The sequence below is a fragment of the Mauremys mutica genome, chromosome 7, assembly GCF_020497125.1.
Source record: "Mauremys mutica isolate MM-2020 ecotype Southern chromosome 7, ASM2049712v1, whole genome shotgun sequence".
NCBI lineage: Eukaryota > Metazoa > Chordata > Testudines > Geoemydidae > Mauremys > Mauremys mutica.
The window spans coordinates 123,028,779-123,049,776 of NC_059078.1; the positions used below are offsets into that span (position 1 = coordinate 123,028,779).

Here is a 20,998-nt window from a genome sequence, read left to right on the forward strand (position 1 = left end):
TATGTGAGGACCTTCTATGTTTACAGTTTATTTTTCTAACAATTACGACTTTAAATATTTTAAGTGTCTCCCCCTGCTTCCTTACAGGGTCATGGGGAGAGATTGGGGCTGCAAGCTCTGTGCTTCCCCCTCTCCACACAGGGGACATACATAGGGTCTGCCTACACTGCCACTGGAGGTGTATTTTCCAGCATGCGGAACTTTGATCCAGTTAGCAAGCTAAAAACAGTGGTGTAGCCACAGCAGCCTAGACTATATGCCAGAGTACAATCCCATCTAAGCTAGTACTCAGTTGGCAAGCCCGTTCTGCCGCAGCTACACTGCTATTTTCAGCGCTCTGCTCGATCCAAGCTAGCACGTGTACGTCCCCCCACCCTGGACGTTACCCCTCCAGCTGCAGCGTTGATGTACTCTTAGGGTACGTCCAGCCTACCCGCCGGATTGGCGGGTAGCGATCGATTTATCAGGGATCGATATATCGCGTCTCATCTAGACGCAATATATCGCTCCCCGAACGTGCTCCCCATCGACTCCGGAACTCCACCAAAGCGAGCGGCGGTAGCAGAGTCGATGGGGGATCTGTGGCCATCGATCCCGCGCCATGAGGACGGGAGGTAAATCGAAATAAGATATGTCGACTTCAGCTACGGCATTCACGTAGCTGAAGTTGCGTATCTTACATCAACCCCACCCCCCAGTGTAGACCAGGTCTTAGACTGTACGCTCTTTGGTGCCAGACTGTTTTTCTAGTCTGTGTTTGTACCCTGGGGACCTCAGTGCTACAATAGAACAAAGAATTAATAAACACGAAATAGTAACGGTAGGTGTCTTGACTCAGCCCCACGTACTGCATTAGTCGGCACAGCTGAGCCAATGTGGCAGAGGGTAGCAATTGGCTTTAAATAGGGGCCAGTGGCAAACTGCAATGCCTTGGGAGCAAGCAGTGGGAGGGGGCGGGCGGAAAGGAACCGTGCCTCTTAAAGACACAATTACTTCCCTGGGCTCCATGTGGGTTGCAGCCTCTGTACACTGCCTCTTACTCTGGGCTAGAAGGGATAATATAGCCCCCAGACCGCTGGGGCCATTGGCTCTGTTCCTCAGGTATATTTAGGTGTGTTAGCCAATACTTATATGCTAGCCATAGTATTAATATAAGTGTTGGAAGTTATGTTAACTGAATGGACTATATTCTCCCGACAATTGTGTCCACCCAGGTCAAACCTCCCATAATACCGTGCATTAGCTGAAGTAAGCTTTGGCTTAAGTAGTTAGGAAATTTGTCGAGATCAGGACATATGAGTGCTTTACCATAGCAGCAGGCAGGGAGTTACTCTCACAGACTAATACTGGAATGTTCCAAAGGAAAAGGACAAGATATGAATGTTCTACCCTGGTACAAGCCTAGGCCCGACACACCCCTTGGTACCTGGAATGCATGTGTTCAAACCAAAGATGAGAAGAACAGCATGGTACCAGATAAAGTAGAAAGCTGATTGGTTAAATCTAGTTTCAACTGACATGCACAGTACCTGGTGAACAGGTAGGATGCAAAAAGATGGTTTTAGAGGTGTGACTTTGGGAACACAACTTCTGCGTAAGGTGAACGTAACAATGCTGCACAAGATGGCTTCCCGGAGACTGGTATCATAAAACTAGAAGGCACCTTGAGAGGTCATCTAGTCCACTGCCCTACACTCAAGGCAGGACTAAGTATTATCTAGACCATTTCTGACAGATGTTTGTCCAATCTGCTCTTCAAAATCTCCAGTGATGGAGATTCCACAACCTCCCTAGGCAATTCATTCCAGGGCTTAACCACCCTGACAGTTAGAAAATTTTTCCTAATGTCCAACCTAAACCTCCCTTGCCGCAATTTAAGCGCATTGCTTCTTGTTCTATCCTCAGAGGCTAAGAACATTTTTTCCTTCCTCCTTGTAACAACCTTTTATGTACTTGAAAACTGTTATCCTGTCCCCTCTCAGTCTTCTCTTCTCCAGACTAAACCAACCCAATTTTTTCAATCTTTCCTCAGAGGTCATGTTTTCTAGACCTTTAATCATTTTTGTTGCTCTTCTCTGGACTTTCTCTAATTTGTCCACATCCTTCCTGAAATGTGGCACCCAGAACTGGACACAATACTCCAGTTGAGGCCTAATTAGCGCGGAGTAGAGCAGAAGAATTACTACTCGTGTCTTGCTTACAACACTCCAGCTAATACATCCCAGAATGATGTTTGCTTTTTTTGCAACCGCGTTACACTGTTGACTCATATTTAGCTTGTGATCCACTGTGACTCCCAGATCCCTTTCCCCAGTACTCCTTCCTAGGCAGTCATTTCCCATTTTGTATGTGTGTAGCTGATTGTTCCTTCCTAAGTGGAGTACTTTTTATTTGTCCTTATTGAATTTCATCCTATTTACTTCAGACCATTTCTCCAATTTGTCCAGATCATTTTGAATTTTAATCTTGTCCTCCAAAGCACTGGCAACCCCTCCCAGCTTGGTATCATCCGCAAACTTTATCGTATTAAACCTTTTTCCTGCACTATACTATTATTGCCTTTTAGCAATAAACCTGACTGATATTGGTTATTAGGTTTCTTTCATAACAAACCAAAGAGTAGTCAGGCAACTGCATATACAATTTATCAATAGGTGCCTAACTCCCACTGAAATCAAATCCCTTTGAAGACTTGGGTCACAATGCCTGTTTCATCTGGTCCTTGGAGGGGGACTGAGGTACAGACTGTCCTAAAGGGGTGTTAATATTTGTTGAAACTTCTGCTTGGTAGAAGGCTTAGCTGATTGTACTACATTTTTGGATTCGTCACTGACTCATTTTCAGGGTTCTCAGAGCCAGCGTCCAGCAGCTTGTTTTTCTGCTAAGATGAAAGAAATTTAATAAAATAAAATATGAATCTGAATGAGGTTTAAAAAATCAGAGTTGAAATGGAATTTGCAGACTCATTTACATGTGCCCAGTTCTAAGCGGTTGGATTAAATCTCCCCTTTGCAGCTCCTGCTGCTGGGAGTCGGAGTGCATGTATTTGGTTTGTTTTCCAATGACCATCTAATGCTTCTTTAATCTGCCATTGATACGCAGTCATTGGAAATAAATCTGCAAAGGTCAAACATGCTTTGACAGCCTAGAGAGAGGGTTGAGGACAAACTGAGTGTAGGTCCCCCTGCCCACCCTGTGTGTGCAACAGGCCATTGACTTCTTACCTGTGGCTTCCTTGTTTTATTAGCTATGGACAAAGAATCACAGGAGGATGCATGTGAACAACAAGCTCACCAGTCCTCATGCATTTCATAGAATATCAGGGTTGGAAGGGACCTCAGGAGGTCATCTAGTCCAACCCCCTGCTCAAAGCAGGACCAATCCCCAACTAAATCATCCCAGCCAGGGCTTTGTCAAGCCAGGCCTTAAAAACCTCTAAGAATGGAGATTCCACCACCTCCTTAGGTAACCCATTCCAGTGCTTCACCACCCTCCTAGTGAAATAGTGTTTCCTAATATCCAACCTAGATCTCCCCCACTGCAACTTGAGACCATTACTCCTTGTTCTGTCATCTGCCACCACTGAGAACAGCCGAGTTTCATCGTCTTGGAACCCCCCTTCAGGTAGTTGAAGGCTGCTATCAGGCTGATCCTGCAGCACCCAGATGGAGGCCTTGGGGAAGGCACAAACCTCCTCCCTTTCCTCACACACAGGAGGTGTCTGCAACCTGCACCCTCACTTGGCTACTCTCCAATGCGTGCCTGGGCCACAAAGCGGGCTAGTGTAATGGGTCTGATTAGCCATCATCCCACCCTGTCTCTCTTGAGGCAATTTACACCATGGGGGTGTAAGGAAGGGGCAGGGACTGAGTCCAGGCACTGTGATTGTTTCTGGTTATTGCATGGGATTTGCGCTTAGAATCATAGAAACGCAGGGCTGGAAGGGATTTTGAGAGGTCATTTAGTCCATTCACCTGCGCTGAGGTAGGGCCAAGTAAACCTAGATCATCTCTGTCTGGTGTTTGTCTAACCTGTTCTTAAAAACGGGGATTCCACAGCCTCACTAAAGTAACCTGTTCCAGATCTTCCCTATCCTGAGCATTAGAAACTTGTTCCTAATACCCAACCTAAATCTCCCTTGCTCCCAACTAAGCCAATTCTTTCTTCTGTCCTCAGTGGACACAGAGAACAATTGATTACTATCCTCTTTATAACAACTTTTTACACATTTGAAGACTGTTAATATGTCACTCTCCCAACCTTCTGTTCTCTAGCCTAAAGGTGCCCTGTTCTTCCAACCTTTCCTCATGGGTGGGAGGCTCCTTGCCCCCAGCACCTCCACACAAAGGTGTGGCAAAATCTGGCCCTAAAGAAGTCCAGATTCCTTTCCACCTGATTTGGGGCCCAGTCCTATTCCTGCTGCAGTCAACAGCTGAACGCCAATTTCCTTTAATTCTTTGGAAGATTTAGTGGGAAGTTTTCCCCACTTTGTTTCCAAAGCTGCTTGGAATGAACCTCAGATTTTTTTGTTGTTTTATTTGTTGGGGCGGAGGAGGTTCCTTCCATCTTGGGGTTTTCCGTAGCATGCATCGCCATAGTATCCTGCCAGTGCCTGTCCATTTGTATCGTCAATGGTGTCAGCACTGGACACGGGTGTCTACATTGCAATTGGACATCTGCAGCTGGCCCTGCCAGATGACTCACTCTCAGGCTAAGAGGCTGTTTAATTGCAGTGTAAACATATGGGCAAGGGCTGAAGCCCGGGCTCTAGGACCCTGCAGGCCAAGCCTGAACATCTACACCACAATTAAACAACCTCTTAGTCCAAGACCCACGAGCCCAAGTCAGCTGGCACGAGCCAGCCACAGGTGTCTACTTGCAATATAGACACTGGGGGGATAGCTCCGTGGTTTGAGTGTTGGCCTCCTAAACCCAGGGTTGTGAGTTCAATTCTTGAGGGGGGGCCACTTAGGGATCTGGGGCAAAATCAGTACTTGGTCCTGCTGTGAAGGCAGGGGGCTGGACTCCATGACCTTTCAGGGTCCCTTCCAGATCTATGAGATAGGTAAATACCCTCAGAGTAGGATCTGACTGTTTGATGCTAGGGAGAGCACTGGAGAACTGTGTTATTTTTCCCTACCCAATTTGGGGCTCTTTTAAAATGTTTTTAAAACAAAGATGTGGTAGATTTCATAGTTACTGGAATATACATGTTAAGAAATAAAGACATTTTAACTATTTCTCTCAAATAACCAGGGAAGAATTTCCCCAGCAGATAGTAATATGTTAGGATAATCAAATCTCTTAGTTTTAGTAACTTGAGAAATTCCCTTTAAATATCATAACAATGGGACCATCTGCAACTGCCCTTTGTTTTTAAGATTGCCATACATCTATTTCATATACAGTGTGTGCTGTACATTCCATGAAAGGTAATCAATCTGTATTTCTCCCTGGGTGGTTAACTCCTGTCTTGGCTTATACAACTGTATTTTTACTAAAGATTGGCCTGGACCAAATTCATAGAACCAAAATCATTAGTGTGAACCAAATACATGATCCCACTCCCACAGCCCCCACTGCATGCAGAAATTAGAGGAAGTTCACATCCAAGGGGTTGGATTCCACCCAAAGTCTATGGCAGCTTTTGCAGATTTAGGACCAAGGCATTCAATCAGGGTCTTTCCACTGACTGTAACAGGAGTTGGATCAGGCCCACAGAGATTCGCAGCAGAAAATCTGCTGCAGAGAGGTGGAGGCAGCAGACAGCAAGCGCAACCTCCCATCCACGATGAAGCCTGCAAGAGGCAACCCTGGCCAAAATTTCAGGCATTGCCGGCCAGGAAGAAGGCAGGGCCAGGGCTGATGGGGAATGCACTGAGCAGAATCTGCCAGCCAGGCTCCCCTGGAGTCCTGACTGCAATTTAAAGCTACCTTTCCCCAGAAGAAAACTCTTACGCAGCAATACCAATCTGAGTGAACCATGGCCTAGGATGCAGAGGACCAAACTGGCTCAAGGCAGAGTAATGTACATGTCCCTGTGCCGGCTTGGGAAACTCTGTCTTATGAAGTTTGCAGACTCTAATTTGATCCACTTTCATTTTTCCTTCAAGAAAGGTAGTGCGTGGTTGCTGGGTCAGCTCTTCAGCAGGTGTAAACTGGCACAGCTCCCCTGGATTATCTGGCCCTCAATCTTTAATCTGATTCCAACAATACAACCATCAACTGCCCAGATGACTCTTGTATTTCAAACCTCAAACTGTGTGTATATATATATATATATTGTTCTGCGCGAGCCAATCTTTACATATAAAGAGGTGAAAATTGTGCACATGGCAGCTGAAAATTCAGTTCTAGCCATTAGCAGCCTCCTTGGAGAGATGCCCATACAAGGCTTAGTAGATTTGACAACTCTCCATCACCAGGCTAGTTTATGCCAAGTTGTCAACAAGAAAGAGCCAGGGAACAGTGCTTCCTCCACAAATCTGCTTTCTGATTAGGAAAAGCCCTCGGTGCTCAGTGCTATAATTCCTAATGCTTTACACTAAGCAAAATGTAACCCCCAAGTAGAGTAGTGTGCAGCGTAGATCTTGCATATACACAGAGTCTGATTCTTGGTTACTCCTCTCCTGAATTTGAGGCAAGCTGGGAGGTCGGGGATAGGGGGAAGGTGGCATTTAGTCAGCTTTACACTACTTGTATTCTGGGGCTGTGCAGAGAGCTGCTCAGACCCTGGGGTAAATTAGAGCAACCTCAGGAATGCTCTAACCCACATTCAGCTTCCAGGGGTTCCTGGTGGGGCTGTGGGAAGCAGAGAAAACCGTGGAGCTGTACACTCTGACCACACCACTTAAGGGAGGCGGTGAGAGCCGGGATGGCATTGAGCCCGTATGCCAGTTCTACACCATCTGGAAAAGCCCCATGCACAGAGCATATTCTAGGCGGGCTACTTTGAGCCACTTTACCCTGCTAGTGCGGCACAAAGGGGCCTTACTGAAAGAGAAAAGCAGGCCCCCTGTGTGAACCAAGGAGCAAATGTTTCCCATAGCTGAGCCTCCTTGCAGCCACATGCCGACACATTCAGTTCAGTTTATCTCACCCCGTGTACCTCATCAGCTGTCTCTTTCTTACAGGGCTGCGTGTGTGCGAAAAAGAAGCGCCGTTTAAAAAAACTTTACCTCCAGCTTAAAAGTGGCATCAAACCATTCGGCGACATCAAACGAGTCTATCGGTCTTTCAGTCCAACTTCAACGTTTCTGGTGACGTTGAACATCTGAGCTCACAAGATATTTGACATTTGGCTAAGTCGGCCAGACAATAACCCCCTGGTACTATGAAAGAAGTCTATTTACAATGGCTTTGAGCCTGGAAATGTCACTCAGGCCAGTGAGAGGAGTAACAACATACACCTGGCAACTGCCCTAGCATTCTGCTAACAAGGGGATAAAGGTTATGTTCTAGTTACTGTTTGAAAGTGCTGCTGTCGTAGTGTATGTGACTTATTACAGGGGACACTAAATAGCTCCCAGGACAAGCTGACTGGGAGGAAGAGACTAGAAAGAGCTGATGCACCAGTATTTGAAAAGAAGTGCTGCCGAATAGCTTGGGCCCAGTACCTAGGGGTAGTATTGCCCCATAACCCAGGAACTGAAACAAACCAGCATAGTGAACTGCACAGCAGCTGGGTGAATGGTAACAATTAAACGCCATAAGGAGGGGAAAATAAAGTGGATCTTTAAAGTTCTTTCCATTTCAACAATTTATCGTTAGACATGGACGGTAGCAAAGGATTTTGTTTTCATTGTAGTTCCACGCTGAACAGTGACTCAGGAACTGTTTAGGTCCCTAAGTAAGTGGCTAGATCTTTAGCACATCATATCAAAACTGGCTCTAGGATTCCTTCCATCTCTCTTATTGGCACCATTCATAAAGCTTCCACAGGCCAAATTATGTTCTCAATAAGGACAGAGCAACACCACTGCCTTTGGTGGGTTTGCACGGGAATAACTGCTTGGAATTTAGCGAGCGATTCAGTTGAGGATGCCCGAGGAGGAACAGAATCCAGCTTCACTGCCATGGAGCTGTTTTGGCTCTGAAAGGCTAACGCAGCAAAAACTGAACCATGTCACTGAAGTCAGCAGATCTGTCTCCGAATCAACCCAAAAAGCAGGTCTGCTGAGTTAAATGGTACCACATAGTCACTGTAGCGCAGCAAAGACTCACTGGTGCAGCGCCTCCTGCTGGTTATCCTGGGAATTAGCTCTTGTCCAGCCCAGAGCACCCTCGGCAGGCTGGTGTCTCGCCTGCCTTAGGGCCCCCGTGTCCCTCCCAGACCCCGGTGCCCCTTTTCCTCTGGGTTCTGCCCCCAGCAGTAACCCACAGTCTGCCCCCCCACCCTAGGGGAGCCCCCAACCCTCTCACCCACCTTGCCTCAATGGCTACTGCCAGTCATCATCCAGCCCCCTCTCACTGGGGCAAACTGCAGTCCGTAAAAGGCCACTTATCATTGGAAAGGGGGTCGGATCAGCTGCCTCTGCCTAACCCCGGGCTGCAGCCTCTGCAACCCCAGTACCTGTTTCGGCCTGTTAGCAAGGCCTGCAGCTGGGGGATTTACCCGGCTGGAGCTCCCCAGCCCCCCTTGCCTTTCCCCAGCCCTGCTCCGTTCCCTGTACCCTGAGCTCCCAGGCAGCCTGGTCCTTCTCTCGGCAGAGCGAGAGAGAGACTCTTCCTTCTCCTGGCTCGCAGCCCTTTTATAGGGCCAGCAGTGGCCTGATTGGGGCATGGCCCCAGCTGTGGCTGCTTCTCCAATCATCCCAGCCTATTGGCTCCCCGGGACAGCCCTTTCCCAGGGCTGTTTTAACCCCTTCAGGGCCGGAGCGGAGTGACCGCCCCGCTACAGTCACTTTCTAAATATATGGTTATTCTTCTTGACAATGTCTCTGTCACCGGACTCTGGAAAATAATCACTTGAATCTGAAAGGAGTTGGTCACCTTTTGATCGAGACTGTATGCCAGAATCCAGTCCTCCTGCTTGGGGTGGAACAGCAGGCTCTGGATGTAAAAGTTCAGCCGGTACTTTTGATAGGTGGCGCCTTCATCAGAGCTGATCAATATGCTGCTCTCAATCTCTGGGTCACCCAGGAGCATTATCTAAATAGAACAATTGAGAGAGAGAGAGAGAGAGAGAAGGAAACAGAACAGGGTTAATGGGAAAGTCAGAATCCATGTAACCTGAAACATATTTATATAAGAATGAACTGGCAGCACTTCCTTAGATAAGATGAAACCAGAAACTGCTCAGCATTTCATTATCGGCCTTAGGCTGCAAACAGCTCATCAAGATCCCCTACGCTTTTTGTTAAAAAAAAAATAAAATGGAAAATTTTAACCAAAATGCATGTTTTTGTTTTGATCCAAAAGCCAATTTTGGTTGAATTTTTTTTCCCAATGAAAAAAATTTGACCAGCTGTAGTTTATATGGCATATACAGAATATCTAATACTGAGATGGGCTATAAAAGATTGACTGGCACTCACTGGAGATAGACTCATAGACTTTAAGGTCAGAAGGGACCATTCTGATTGTCTAGTCTGACCTCCTGCACATCACAGGCCACAGAATCTCACCCACCCACTCCTGGAACAAACCCCTAACCTATGTCTGAGTTACTGAAGTCCTCAAATCGTGGTTTGAAGACCTCAAGCTGCAGAGAATCCCCCTGCAAGTGACCCATGCCCCACGCTGCAGAGGAAGGCGAAAAACCTCCAAGGCCTCTGCCAATCTGTATAGCTTACTCGTAGCTTCATCACCTAGGAGGACTCTGGTCATTTCAAACTCCAGCTGACAAGACCATTATACCACATCACACTATATTTCACACCCCCCCAAGGAAATATAGAGAAAATAGAATCAATCACAGAACCGTGGGACACATATAGTCTATAACAGTTTTGAAGTTTATCGTGGACTTTTGACTCCCTCTCCTGCTCTTTGCCCACTAATCCATCTCTACTACTTCCACTATCTCAAACCTCTGAGTTGCTTCAACAGCCACCAAGTTTGTTTGTTTCCAACCTGCCAGAGACGTGTCCCCCACTTTCTCCCCAAATGTCAAATTCTCTCTTCAAATGTACAGTCTCAAGATCCAAGATGGGCAGCGTTTGGATTTAAGGTCCCATCTCTTGCTACCTTGCTGAGCTAGAAGTGGAAGTTTTCTGCCATTGGAAAGGGGCGATTTCCCAGCCTGGCTGTGTGTGTCAGCCGTGCGGTCGGAATTTAGGCACCAGTTTGTGCGTGCGTCATACTTACCATCCGTACTGCAGTGATTGGTCACATAACATTTAATGAAGCCATTTTTCCCCAGTGCAGGAAAATGAAATTGTTCAGCTTTTGCAAGTAGGGAGATAATTCATGCCTCTGATTTTAATTAGAAAGTAAGACCAGTATCATAAAATGTCTTTCTTCTATATTATCTTTTACCATTCCCTATGTCAAAGTTACCAAGAAAACTCATTGGAAAACCTTAACTCAGCTTCCCATCTTATTAACATCTTGAGAAAAACAAATCATATTACAGCAAATGTCAATACAATGAAATAAAACAAACAGAGGGGGCTAAACTACAGATATGCTAAACACAGCAGGTTATTGATACAGTAGCTGATTCAAACAAACACTACTTGCTTTTCCATTGGAAATAAAATCTAGGATCCACCTCTTAGCTGCAGACCTGAGATTCAATACAGCTTTGTTCTGTATAAAAACAACAAGGAGTCCGGTGGCACTTTAAAGACTAACATTTATTTGGGCATAAGCTTTCGTGGGTAAAAAACCCACTTCTTCAGATGCATGGAGTGAAAATTACAGATGCAGGCATTATATAGTGGTCACTGTCACTATATATCGAGTATCAGAGGGGTAGCCGTGTTAGTCTGGATCTGTAAAAGCAGCAAAGAATCCTGTGGCACAGGATTCTTTGCTACTATATAACCAGTCACTATATAATGCCTGCATCTGTAATTTTCACTCCATGCATCTGAAGAAGTGGGTTTTTTACCCACAAAAGCTTATGCCCAAATAAATCTGTAGGTCTTTAAGGTGCCACCGGACTCCTTGTTGTTTTTGTGGATACAGACTAACACGGATACCTCCTGATACTTGTTCTGTATAGTGTCTCCATATAAACATTGCCCTAGAATACTTTCCCAAGTTAAACAATCCAAGACAATTTAGGGGCACAGACGAACACCTAACCAGCTACCATTTAATCATACAAGTTCCATTATAAAGAATGGCAAGAATCCGCATTAGGCCCCAATCAAGCATAGCACTTGAGCAGGTCTTTAATTTTAAACAGGCAATAAATCCCACCTGAAACATGAAGTGAAACTGACTTGAAATCAGAAGTGTAATTGCATAGCCTGCCTTTCCATTGCACAGAGCTCAGTGAGATGCAGAAAGGGGGCCATCAGGAAAAATGATTACAATTAAACCATTTTTTACAAATTCATTCTGATTTAATTAACCAATTTTGATTAACAGAGGAAAGAACTTTTCTGCGAAAGGGTGGTTATTGGTTTTTAAATAAGTATATGATTTTTAATCTGAAAGTTTCCATTTTAAAGGCAATTTTTAAAACTACTATCCATCATCAACCATCTTGAAGGGAAAACAAGTGCTCTGCAGAAAAGTCCCTCACCAAGATCAGAAATCCACTATCCTGAGATGCTGTTGACCATTCATGGCACGTCTCTTTGGGTATCCAGAGAAGAATATTCTACTTGCACAACATCATAAAGCAATCTTTACCTAGTGGTACTTTGCTGGCAACAGAAGGGTACTTAGTACTGTAATCTGCTTGCCACCATGGGCAGCTGGCTAACAGAAGACATCAGTAAATTGGTAATGGAAGCTCGAGAACCTGAGGCCACCAACCAGGAAAAGGAACAGGTCAGACTCTCAATCTTGGATTTTTTCCCTTTCTAATCAAATTAAAGCATATGCCTCATTTCCTCTGGACAAGAAAGGCTTTGTGTTTATTTCCCATTTTAAGAAAAGGTTTTGCTATCACGTATAGCTTCAGCTGGGAAGTTCTGTGCTCCCAGCTATATCTGTTTGCATTCAAAGGGTATTGCATGTGTAAGAAAGACATTTGTAGTGTGCATTAGTAACATTTGCTTGCATCTGCAGAATGGTAAGAGAGCAGGATACTCCAGGTGGACCTTACATTTAAAGGCAGGATACTTGGGGAATAAAGAGATTTTCCACAATGATGTCACTAAAGGTTACCAAGCTAACAAAGCCATATATTAAAAGTTTACTAGCAAAGTCTTGTCCTGAGCTCTCTAGATAGAAAGCTTGGGGCAGCTAGATATTGTCTGTGCCAGATTTTTCAACATGGTAGATATGCAGCAGGATGCACAGGGGTCCTGATCCTGTTACTTATGTATGCGGTCACAGTGATGTCAATGGGGCTATTCACGGGGACCACGGCTGCAGAACGGGGTCTGAAATGCAGGTACAATTGTGCATTTGATTTGCATGTGCCTTTGCCATGACTGTACATATGGCAGCATGATCATAGTGGCATAACCAGAATAGTCAAAGCCACAATGGAGATATTGAGACGCGCTTTGCCGTAGCATAAACACCAGAATTCTAGGGAGATCAGTAAGACTCTTTCTCCTGATATCAATGGACTTTGGATCAAGAAAACAGAATGTGGGAGGAGCAAGGAAAAGAATTCTGTGCATCCACAAGCAACACCCCTGTCCTTCAAATTCACCCTCGGCTCAAGTCCTAGTTCCACTTTTTCGGTTCCCAGCAGTTTGTAGGTAGCACCTGAATGCTGGGAACATACGAAAGGATTATTGGTGGCCTGTGTATTCCTTGCACCCCTTTTTCCCTACCCCATTGTGGAGTGTCTCAGGAGTTGTAACTCTACCCTGGCTCACTGGGCTGGCTTGAGCAAGCTCCTTCATCTCCCTGCCATATCGAAGATAATAAAAACAGAGCCCATTGTCACTCATTGGCAGGTGACAAGATTTCATTCCTTCCTTCCACCAGTGTTTGAGATTTTGTCTGGAGACAAATCAAATGCTGTCTCAAAACATGCACAATGTCAAATGCTCCTGCGTTTTCATGCAAACCACGTCATCTTAGAAAAAGGAAAATTTCTGGAGTGCAAAATGGCCCAGCACAAAATTACAAACCATGTCTCCCTAAGCACAGATTCTCTATAGTCATCGGGGGGGTTAAACCTTGGACCTTCAGTACGAAACACATAGCCTCCTACCACTTAAGCTGAAGGAGCCATGTTCAGTATGGGTAAGTACAGTCACTGGGGCCAGGTACTAGGGGAGACAAGATCATATCCACTACCCCACTTGGTCACACTCCTAAAGCCCTCCAGACTCTTATCTTCAGTTTGCTTGGATGAGATCCCAAATCCCCATTATCTCCACATTCATGTCCCATCTGAAGTCTCACTTCCTCCCACAAGAAGTGAACTATACAAATAAACCATCCAAAGCCTCTTCTCCTCTTCTGGGCTTCCCAGTGCACCCTGCCTACCCAGAGCCTCCTCCACTCCAAGCATTTTGGGTCAGAGACCGTCTTCATTTGTATAACCCCAAGCATATTGCCAGCACTTAACAGTCAGCGGGGGAGCACAGACGGTTTGCTCACATTGGAGGGGGCACAAACCAATGCTCTGCGCACCCCACATCTTGCAACCGGGGCTGTTTGTCAAATAACAAAGCTTAACCGGCAACCTTACTGAGAAAGAGGAGGAAAAGAAGAGCTGCAAGAGAGACTGCCGACAGCTGGCCCTGCTAAAGGCTCGTTACATAGGCTGCCTTCTCCCCTTCTTCGCCCTCCTGCTCCTGCAACAGACTATATCATCCTTTCTATCAAAAAGGGTGGGGATCGCACCGAAGTATCAATATTACTACCCAGGGTATCGTCATTACAATCCATCATTCCACGCAACACTGGCCACAAACAAAGCAGCTCAGAAGAAATAGGAAGCGTGAGAATGGTAGCAAATAAAAGGCCGTTCTGTGTTTTTGCAGCTGGGGCCAGTTCAGTTTGGTGGTGCTTTAACTGGGGACGGGGCTGATAAGGAGGAAACAGCAAGTGGGTGATTTGGGGGTTATTTTATTACTATTTTTCCACTGCAAAAAAACCCCCAACACACCAAATAAAACACTTTTGTTAGAGGGAAATCGCAGCACATTTTTCAAAGGGCAAAACTGCCACTTCTCATTATGGGGCCCTGACAAAGGATCCGCCCCACTAGCGATTCAGATTAATCGCTTTTCATTAAGAGCCAATAAACAAACTCCAGCCAGAACGAGCTCCTCTGCCAGTTCCTGGTGTTGCCATTTATAATTGCTAGAAGGAACCGCCAAGGAGCACCAGCGAGTTGTCAAATGTAATTTATAGGTTTTTAAGATCTAATCATTTTCTATAATATTAGATTAAATGGCAGCCTTTATTAAAGAGGAAATTACATTTCACCTTGCTGCATTCTGGAGTATATATTTTTGTGCCGTCTGGGGTTTGGAAATGGGACTGGACGGGAGGAGTTGATTACTGCGAAGGGGAAGTCCTTGAAAACGTACTTGAGCCGAGGACTGCTACGATGTGGCTGCAGCTCCAAAGCTCATCTACGCCTGAACGGCGAAGACCCGGTCTAAACAGAAACCTGAATGAAGCTCGGGGCTGCAGCAGGAAGGCAGGTGCAATAAGCACAGAGGTTACTGATATGGAGGGCATCCTCTCTTGTGAACCCCATCAGCTGGATGATCCTATATGGGTGAAATTCAAGACCCCACAGCACGCGAGTCCCATTCGGGGGTTAAGCCGGGCTTCAGATCCTGTATAGGTCCTGTGCTGGCCCTGTGTCCAGTGTGAATTTCACCCACATAACACTCCAACAGATCTGGAAGACAGTGAAGTCCGAACTGCCTGGTTCATTTTGGATGGCAGTGCTTGTTTACAAGCCTGGAGAGCTCGCGAATAAAGCCAGCCAAAGCTGGAGCTGTGGGTGGGTGTGATTATTCTGTTCAGAGCATCTCTGCATAAGCACCGGATGAGAAAGGCTGGGGCTTTCAGAGCAGGAACCAGAGAACAGGGAGTCTCATCTGGGGCCACACGATCTCTTCCAAGGGCAACGTTGGGCTCATGTCCCTGGGTTGAGATTTCCAGAGCCCATCAGGAGAGTTAGCCACACAACTTCTACAGAAGTTAATGGGAGTTGTAGGGCTAAATCCTCAGGTTGGCAACAAAAACCCAACCCAGGGGCTATATTGTTGAAAGTAACCACTGGCTTGGGTGGGAAGCAGGGAGGCACTCCACACCTGGCATGGAGGATGGAGCAGAGCCAAATGCCTCCATGGGCAATGGGGGAAGCTACAGCTTAAAAGGGTGAGCCCAGGAATCTCCCTACTGAGCCACAGTGGGCTTGGAAGTGGGAGGCAGTCACATCATGTCACCAGGGCCACTGAAATATTGAGTGCCACTAATGATGCTAATGTAACAATACCCCTAGGTGGGACTGGAACCTGCGGAGCTGAAGGTCTGAAAGCATGAGGCCCTAACACTTGAGCTAAAAGCCTAGCTGCAGTGAGAGACTCATAAACCTCTTTACAAGCGCTACCCACTAGAGGGGGACAAAGTGTCACCCGGCATTAGTATGGCTTTCACTAATACTCCACTACGCCTAGCACTCGGCGTCCCCTTTGGCTGCCATCACCTTCCATGGTGCAGGAGTGAACCCTCAGCGCATGGAAGCGCCAAATTGTGGCTCCCTCTCACCTGCCCTGCACATCAATCCAGCTTCGTATCTGTCTTGAACTGTATTATCTGTGTCACTAATCGCACAGTAGAACATTTGAACCGAAAGCTTTATTGTCCCTTCCTCATCTGGCTCTCCTTCCCCAATAGAAAGCAACGAGTCTGCTTTGCACCCAGAGGACTCTTTGGTTAAAATGCCTTTTGACTGAAATTGAAACAACCTGCCATAAAAGGCATTTTTATTAGTATCAGGTTTCGTGAAACCCTTTTATTATATTTCCCAACCAAACATACATTTTGATTTTAAATTACCAGACCCTGTCTCTTTAAACGGGCACAGAGAAGTTTTACAGATGCAATATCTCCAGCAATAGCCCCACATTAGCAGGAAGCATCCTAGTAAATGAATAAAGACGACGCGCCCAAAATAAATGCCTTTTGTTCCCAGAAATAAATACATGGCGCTAAACTCTTATTTACAGCCTTCTGATTTGCCTGTTCACTTGTAATATGCTTTTCATGAACTGTGTCTATTTCAGAATCTCCAGCCTCACTTTTATTTCCCAACAGAAAGTGTTGCTGAAAAAAACAACCTTCCAAACCTGCTGAGCTAAAGAAGAGCTCTGTTCCTTGGCATAATGTCAGTAACTTCATCCTTAGCAGTACATTGCACCGGTTTGTGATTAAAAAATGAGGTTTGTCTTGAGAAGTGACTGTAAAAATGGCACCCTGTTTATTGCCTCTGATATTTCCATATCAGATGTGTTCATCTTACTAATGAAAAGATGATTTTCTACCTGCTAGACCTTCAGGCTCAAAGTCAAGTCTGGCTCTTTCTGGAGCTTGCTGGTATTTTTCATGCAGACAGTTTTCCTGCTGGGGAAAAAAAACCGGTTTTGTCTAAGGTGAAAATGAGGGAATGTCCATTCCAATTGAAAGTTTTGTTTAATTTTGGCTTAAAATGCAGTTTTGTTTCAGCTTCTCAGTTTAAAAAAAACAAGATCAAATGATGTTTTAGTGTCAACATGTTAATTCAAACCAAAGATTAGTTTTGTTGCAACATTAAAGATCATTTATGTTTACAGAAACCAAAACAAAACAGAAGGAAACAACATTTTAAGTCAAAGTGATACAAAAAAAATGTTTTTCTTTCAAAATGTTGATTCAAACCAAAATTTTTAAGTTCTCATCACTTCAAAAACTCCCGCAGAAAAACCAATATTTTTCAACCAAAACATTTCAAATAACAATTATTCTATTGAAAAGGTTGGTTTTCTGACCAGGTCTTCCCTTCCTTTTCCTCCATCATCATCCATTCAGTTATACTGTAGTAACCTTACTGTCTTTGGATCATGTGATACCTCTGCAGCCCTACTGCCTTCAATAGGGTTTGCACAGATGTAACACATTGCAGCTAAGGTCCAAAAACTTTGAATCAGTTCTATTTAAAAACCAATTTGGTTAAAACATGTCTGTAAATTTACCAACACAAGCTACATCAATAGAAACCAGCTTTTTAAATTGAACTGAGAAAATCCACACGGGCTTTTTGCACCATTTAAAAGCACACCTTCGCTCGAGCTGGTGTAACTTCCGTGTTGAGACCAGCCCTTACTTAAAACAACTATTGAAGATGTCCAAGAAGATATAGACTCCTGCAGGAGTAACCGGAGAATAAAGGAGCAAAAGCTCACTTTAATCCCTAAAATCAGCAGATCTGATGCTGAATACACACAGGGAGCAGATCTGCCGAGTCAGAAAGTGCCGTAGTGACAAGATCACTTTCCAAAGATGACCCGCACGGTGCTTGTGAAAAGGGCTGCATTGCACCAAAGTGCTGTTTGATCCCAGGTCAGGTAAAGGGCGAGTAAACTTTCGATTGTAGCCCTAGCAGTGTATCCCAATCCTGGCTAGGAATGGATGAGAAGATATTTTGGAAAATTCTGTTTCTATGTCCAGTCTTTGCCTCTTCCCTGAGGATAACTACCATAGCAATGTGTTCTGTGATGTGGACACCTGTCCTCTGGGAAGTACACTGAGGCTCTCAAACTGGTTTGACAGAGGCCATCAGATAGGACAGCCTTCAGACAGTAATGGCTAGTAGCCTGGGCTGGATTCCAAGCAGCAATCTAGAGGTAATAGAATGGAGATTTTGCACGTTGGAAGGGTAAACACCAGGGAGGGAGAAGAGCTAAAGCTAAAGGACTATGTTGGCACCGGAACAAATGAATATAAATTGGTTGTGAATAAATTTAGGCTGGAAATTAGGAGGTTTCTAACCATCAGAGGAATGAGGTTCTGGAGCAGCCTCCCAGCAGGAATAGTGGAGGCAAACAACCTAAATCATTGGAAGATGGAACCTGATGCATTTATGGATGGGATTATATGATGGGGTGGCCTTCAACAGCTTGGCACTAGACTCAGTGATCCAGGAAGTCTTTTGAAGTCTTATGTTCCTAGATGAAGAATTATTGAAATTTGTGATGCTATTTTCTTTAGCAAGAGACAGCCCCAGCCCAATTTCTCAGGCTCAATATCTTCCTTAAAGTTGAGACAGGGATTTCCCCAACAACTTGTGGCCATCAATCTCCTGGTACAGATCTCCTGAGGTTTCCTGAGAGCTAACGATTCTGGACCTACACTAGTCTAGCTTCTTGTAACTTCACTTCTTATGGCTTGAAAATTACCATTAATAACAGATTTAATTAATGAGAATAGCATCAGATCACTAGCTCTGAGAACTATAACACTGTAACCTGAAAGGATGAAGTGCACTGCACTCACTTTATAAGGTTTTATGGAGCATGTGTTATAAAAATACCTCAACCGTAAGGCTTTTTATACCTTGGCACTCACTTTGACACAATCCCATAAAATCCAAGCAATCTTTAAGTGTTAAAGGTGACTTTCACCACTGTATTTATTACTGAATAATGAAAAACGGGACAGACAAACATACAAATTGAGCAATGAAACCACAGCGCTGCGTAACCAGTTTCCAATGCTTCAGCGAGGGCTCCACGCTATATGAACCATGACGAAACAACCAAACAAGCCTCTCCAAACTCATTTGGGACCCCAGACGAACCTCTCACCAGAACCTCCTTTCCATGCAGACTTTTGGTTTTAATTACACACCAGCATATAAACCAGCAAACTCTGCAGGATCACACAGCTCTGGGGCTCAGAGCCCTACCTGAAGTGTATCTGGGTATCTGCCCCAATGGGTCTCACACCACAGCCTAAGCTTGAAGCCTCTCACAATCAGGGGCTTCAGTAAGGGGCTTCGGGCAGAGCGCATGGCTCTCCTCCTATGCTAGCAGCAAAAGGGAGCCGTACATACATACACACTCTCCTTTCCTTGGCTTGGGTAAGCAGTTCTATCCTGGGGGGAGTGGTGAGAGCAACCCCCGCTGTTCACACTCCTTGGGCAACTGCACATCTTCCCTGTGGCAATTAAGGCGCTTGAACATATGAAAGAGGGGAACACTGGAACAGTGCGATAGCCATTGTGTGTCCCCCCAGACCTCCCTGGGAAATGGGCATGCCTACCCTTTAGGCACCCCCCAGGTGCCAACCATGGCTCTGCAAAGACCTATCTCAGTTTCCCCTTCTCTCCAGGCACCCACACAGGCTTTCTCCAGGTTAACACCACTTCATGCCCAGGGCTGGCTGAATAACAAACCGTTCAAAACAGTCCTCAAAAGTCCCAAAGTAAATTCTGTCACCACAGCATCCAAGCTCATACTCAGCTCTGGCATCCTCAGCCAGTCCTGGAGCACTTCTGTCCAGTCCACTCTTCGCCCACCAGGAGCTCAGCCTCCTTCAGCTCTCTTGCTCTCACTCTTGATGCAAACAAATCCCTTCTGCTGCTCTCCTGCCCCTGCCCCGGTTACTCAGGGACTCCTGCTCTCTGCAGCCTCTGCCACAGCTCCCACTACCAACCTCCCTGAGTTGCGAGAGGTCAGTGGGTAGCCTTCCTTCCCCAGTGGCTGTCTCCCCCTTTATAAGGCCCAGGTGCCTTCCCTTAAGTCCAAGTGGGCACCGGGTAATCAATCACAAAAGCACTGGACTCCACTCCCTCTTAATGGGGCCAGTCACCCTGTGACACCCCCCTTTGTCCTATGGCCATAAACCTCGTATAAGGCCCAACCACTGGATAGGAACAAAGACCCGTGTTCTCCTAGCATGTGTGACCCAGAATTGGGTCACACCTGAGACCATGGCAGCTCGCTTTTCATTTGTTTTGTGCAGACATTCAATAGGATGGAGGAGTGGGCAGAGCCTTTTCGGATTCCATGGGTGAAAGGTTTGCTGGCAAAAGAGCCATCGCCCATCACTCTTCTGTGGGAATGGTTTCAGGGGAAGGAGTGATACCATCTCAATGCTTTCCCCCCAATCCTGTCACTTGTCTGAGGAGAGCTCAATCAAGGCTAGTCAAACAAAGATGGATGCCTCCCCGTTATCCATGGCTAGGAGGCCATCCATCAGCACAACCATTGTTCCCATTCACATGTTGAATTAAGCCTTGCAATACCCCTGTAAAGAAGGTCACCATGGTGAGCTCCATTTTCTTTCTGGTTATTTGTTTAGATATGTACAGAAGCAATAGGGCCTGTCTGAAGCTCCAGGCACCCCTACCATAAATTTAAAAAAGAATCTAAATTAAGCAGCCCACACAACACAAACCTCACCCCCTCACACACCCAGCAGATCTAACGCCTGGCAAAACCCCATTAAACCCAACCCTCTGCAGCAGCACAGGCACACAGATGCACCATGTGGCATGCCCTGAAGATCAGCAAATCAAAGCTAGTTTGGACCAAGTGAGAAAGCTGGCCCCTCATGGAAGGCATGATACCTCCTTTATGCAGATGGGGAAACTGAGGCATTAGATTCAGTGGTTTATGTGAGCTCAGAGGCAGGAATAGACCCGAGGGATTCCAGGTCCCTCTTCCAACCTTTTCACGAAGCCAAATCCCACACTAGATCTAATTTGTACAAGATAATCAATTGTAGAAAAGAGTCAAACTAGACATGCTGCAAACCAGAAACCTTTGGTATTGTTTTATTGTTAGGCAGGTCAGGACGACGTGTCTCCCTGCTTTCTCTTGTCTTCTTGGCACTGGACACATGTACTTTTCCTGTTTAATTACAAGGCACAGCAAGCATTTGCTTGTTAAATTTCAGGTGCTGGTGG

The 20,998-nt window shown here is 45.6% G+C and overlaps 1 protein-coding gene across 6 annotated transcripts in view; it reads right to left on the reverse strand.

Annotated features, from left to right (window-relative positions):
* SORCS3 (sortilin related VPS10 domain containing receptor 3) overlaps nucleotides 1-20,998 on the reverse strand; it is a 465,994-nt gene that overhangs the window by 177,667 nt on the left and 267,329 nt on the right. For 5 of the 6 annotated variants that reach the window (XM_045025354.1, XM_045025356.1, XM_045025355.1 and 2 more), the window contains one exon: nucleotides 8,992-9,150. In XM_045025354.1, coding sequence (XP_044881289.1) covers nucleotides 8,992-9,150 — 159 coding nt within the window. Of the gene's footprint in view, nucleotides 1-8,991; nucleotides 9,151-16,595; nucleotides 16,652-20,998 lie in introns of those variants that run through there. The other variant, XM_045025360.1, reaches the window with a different exon arrangement.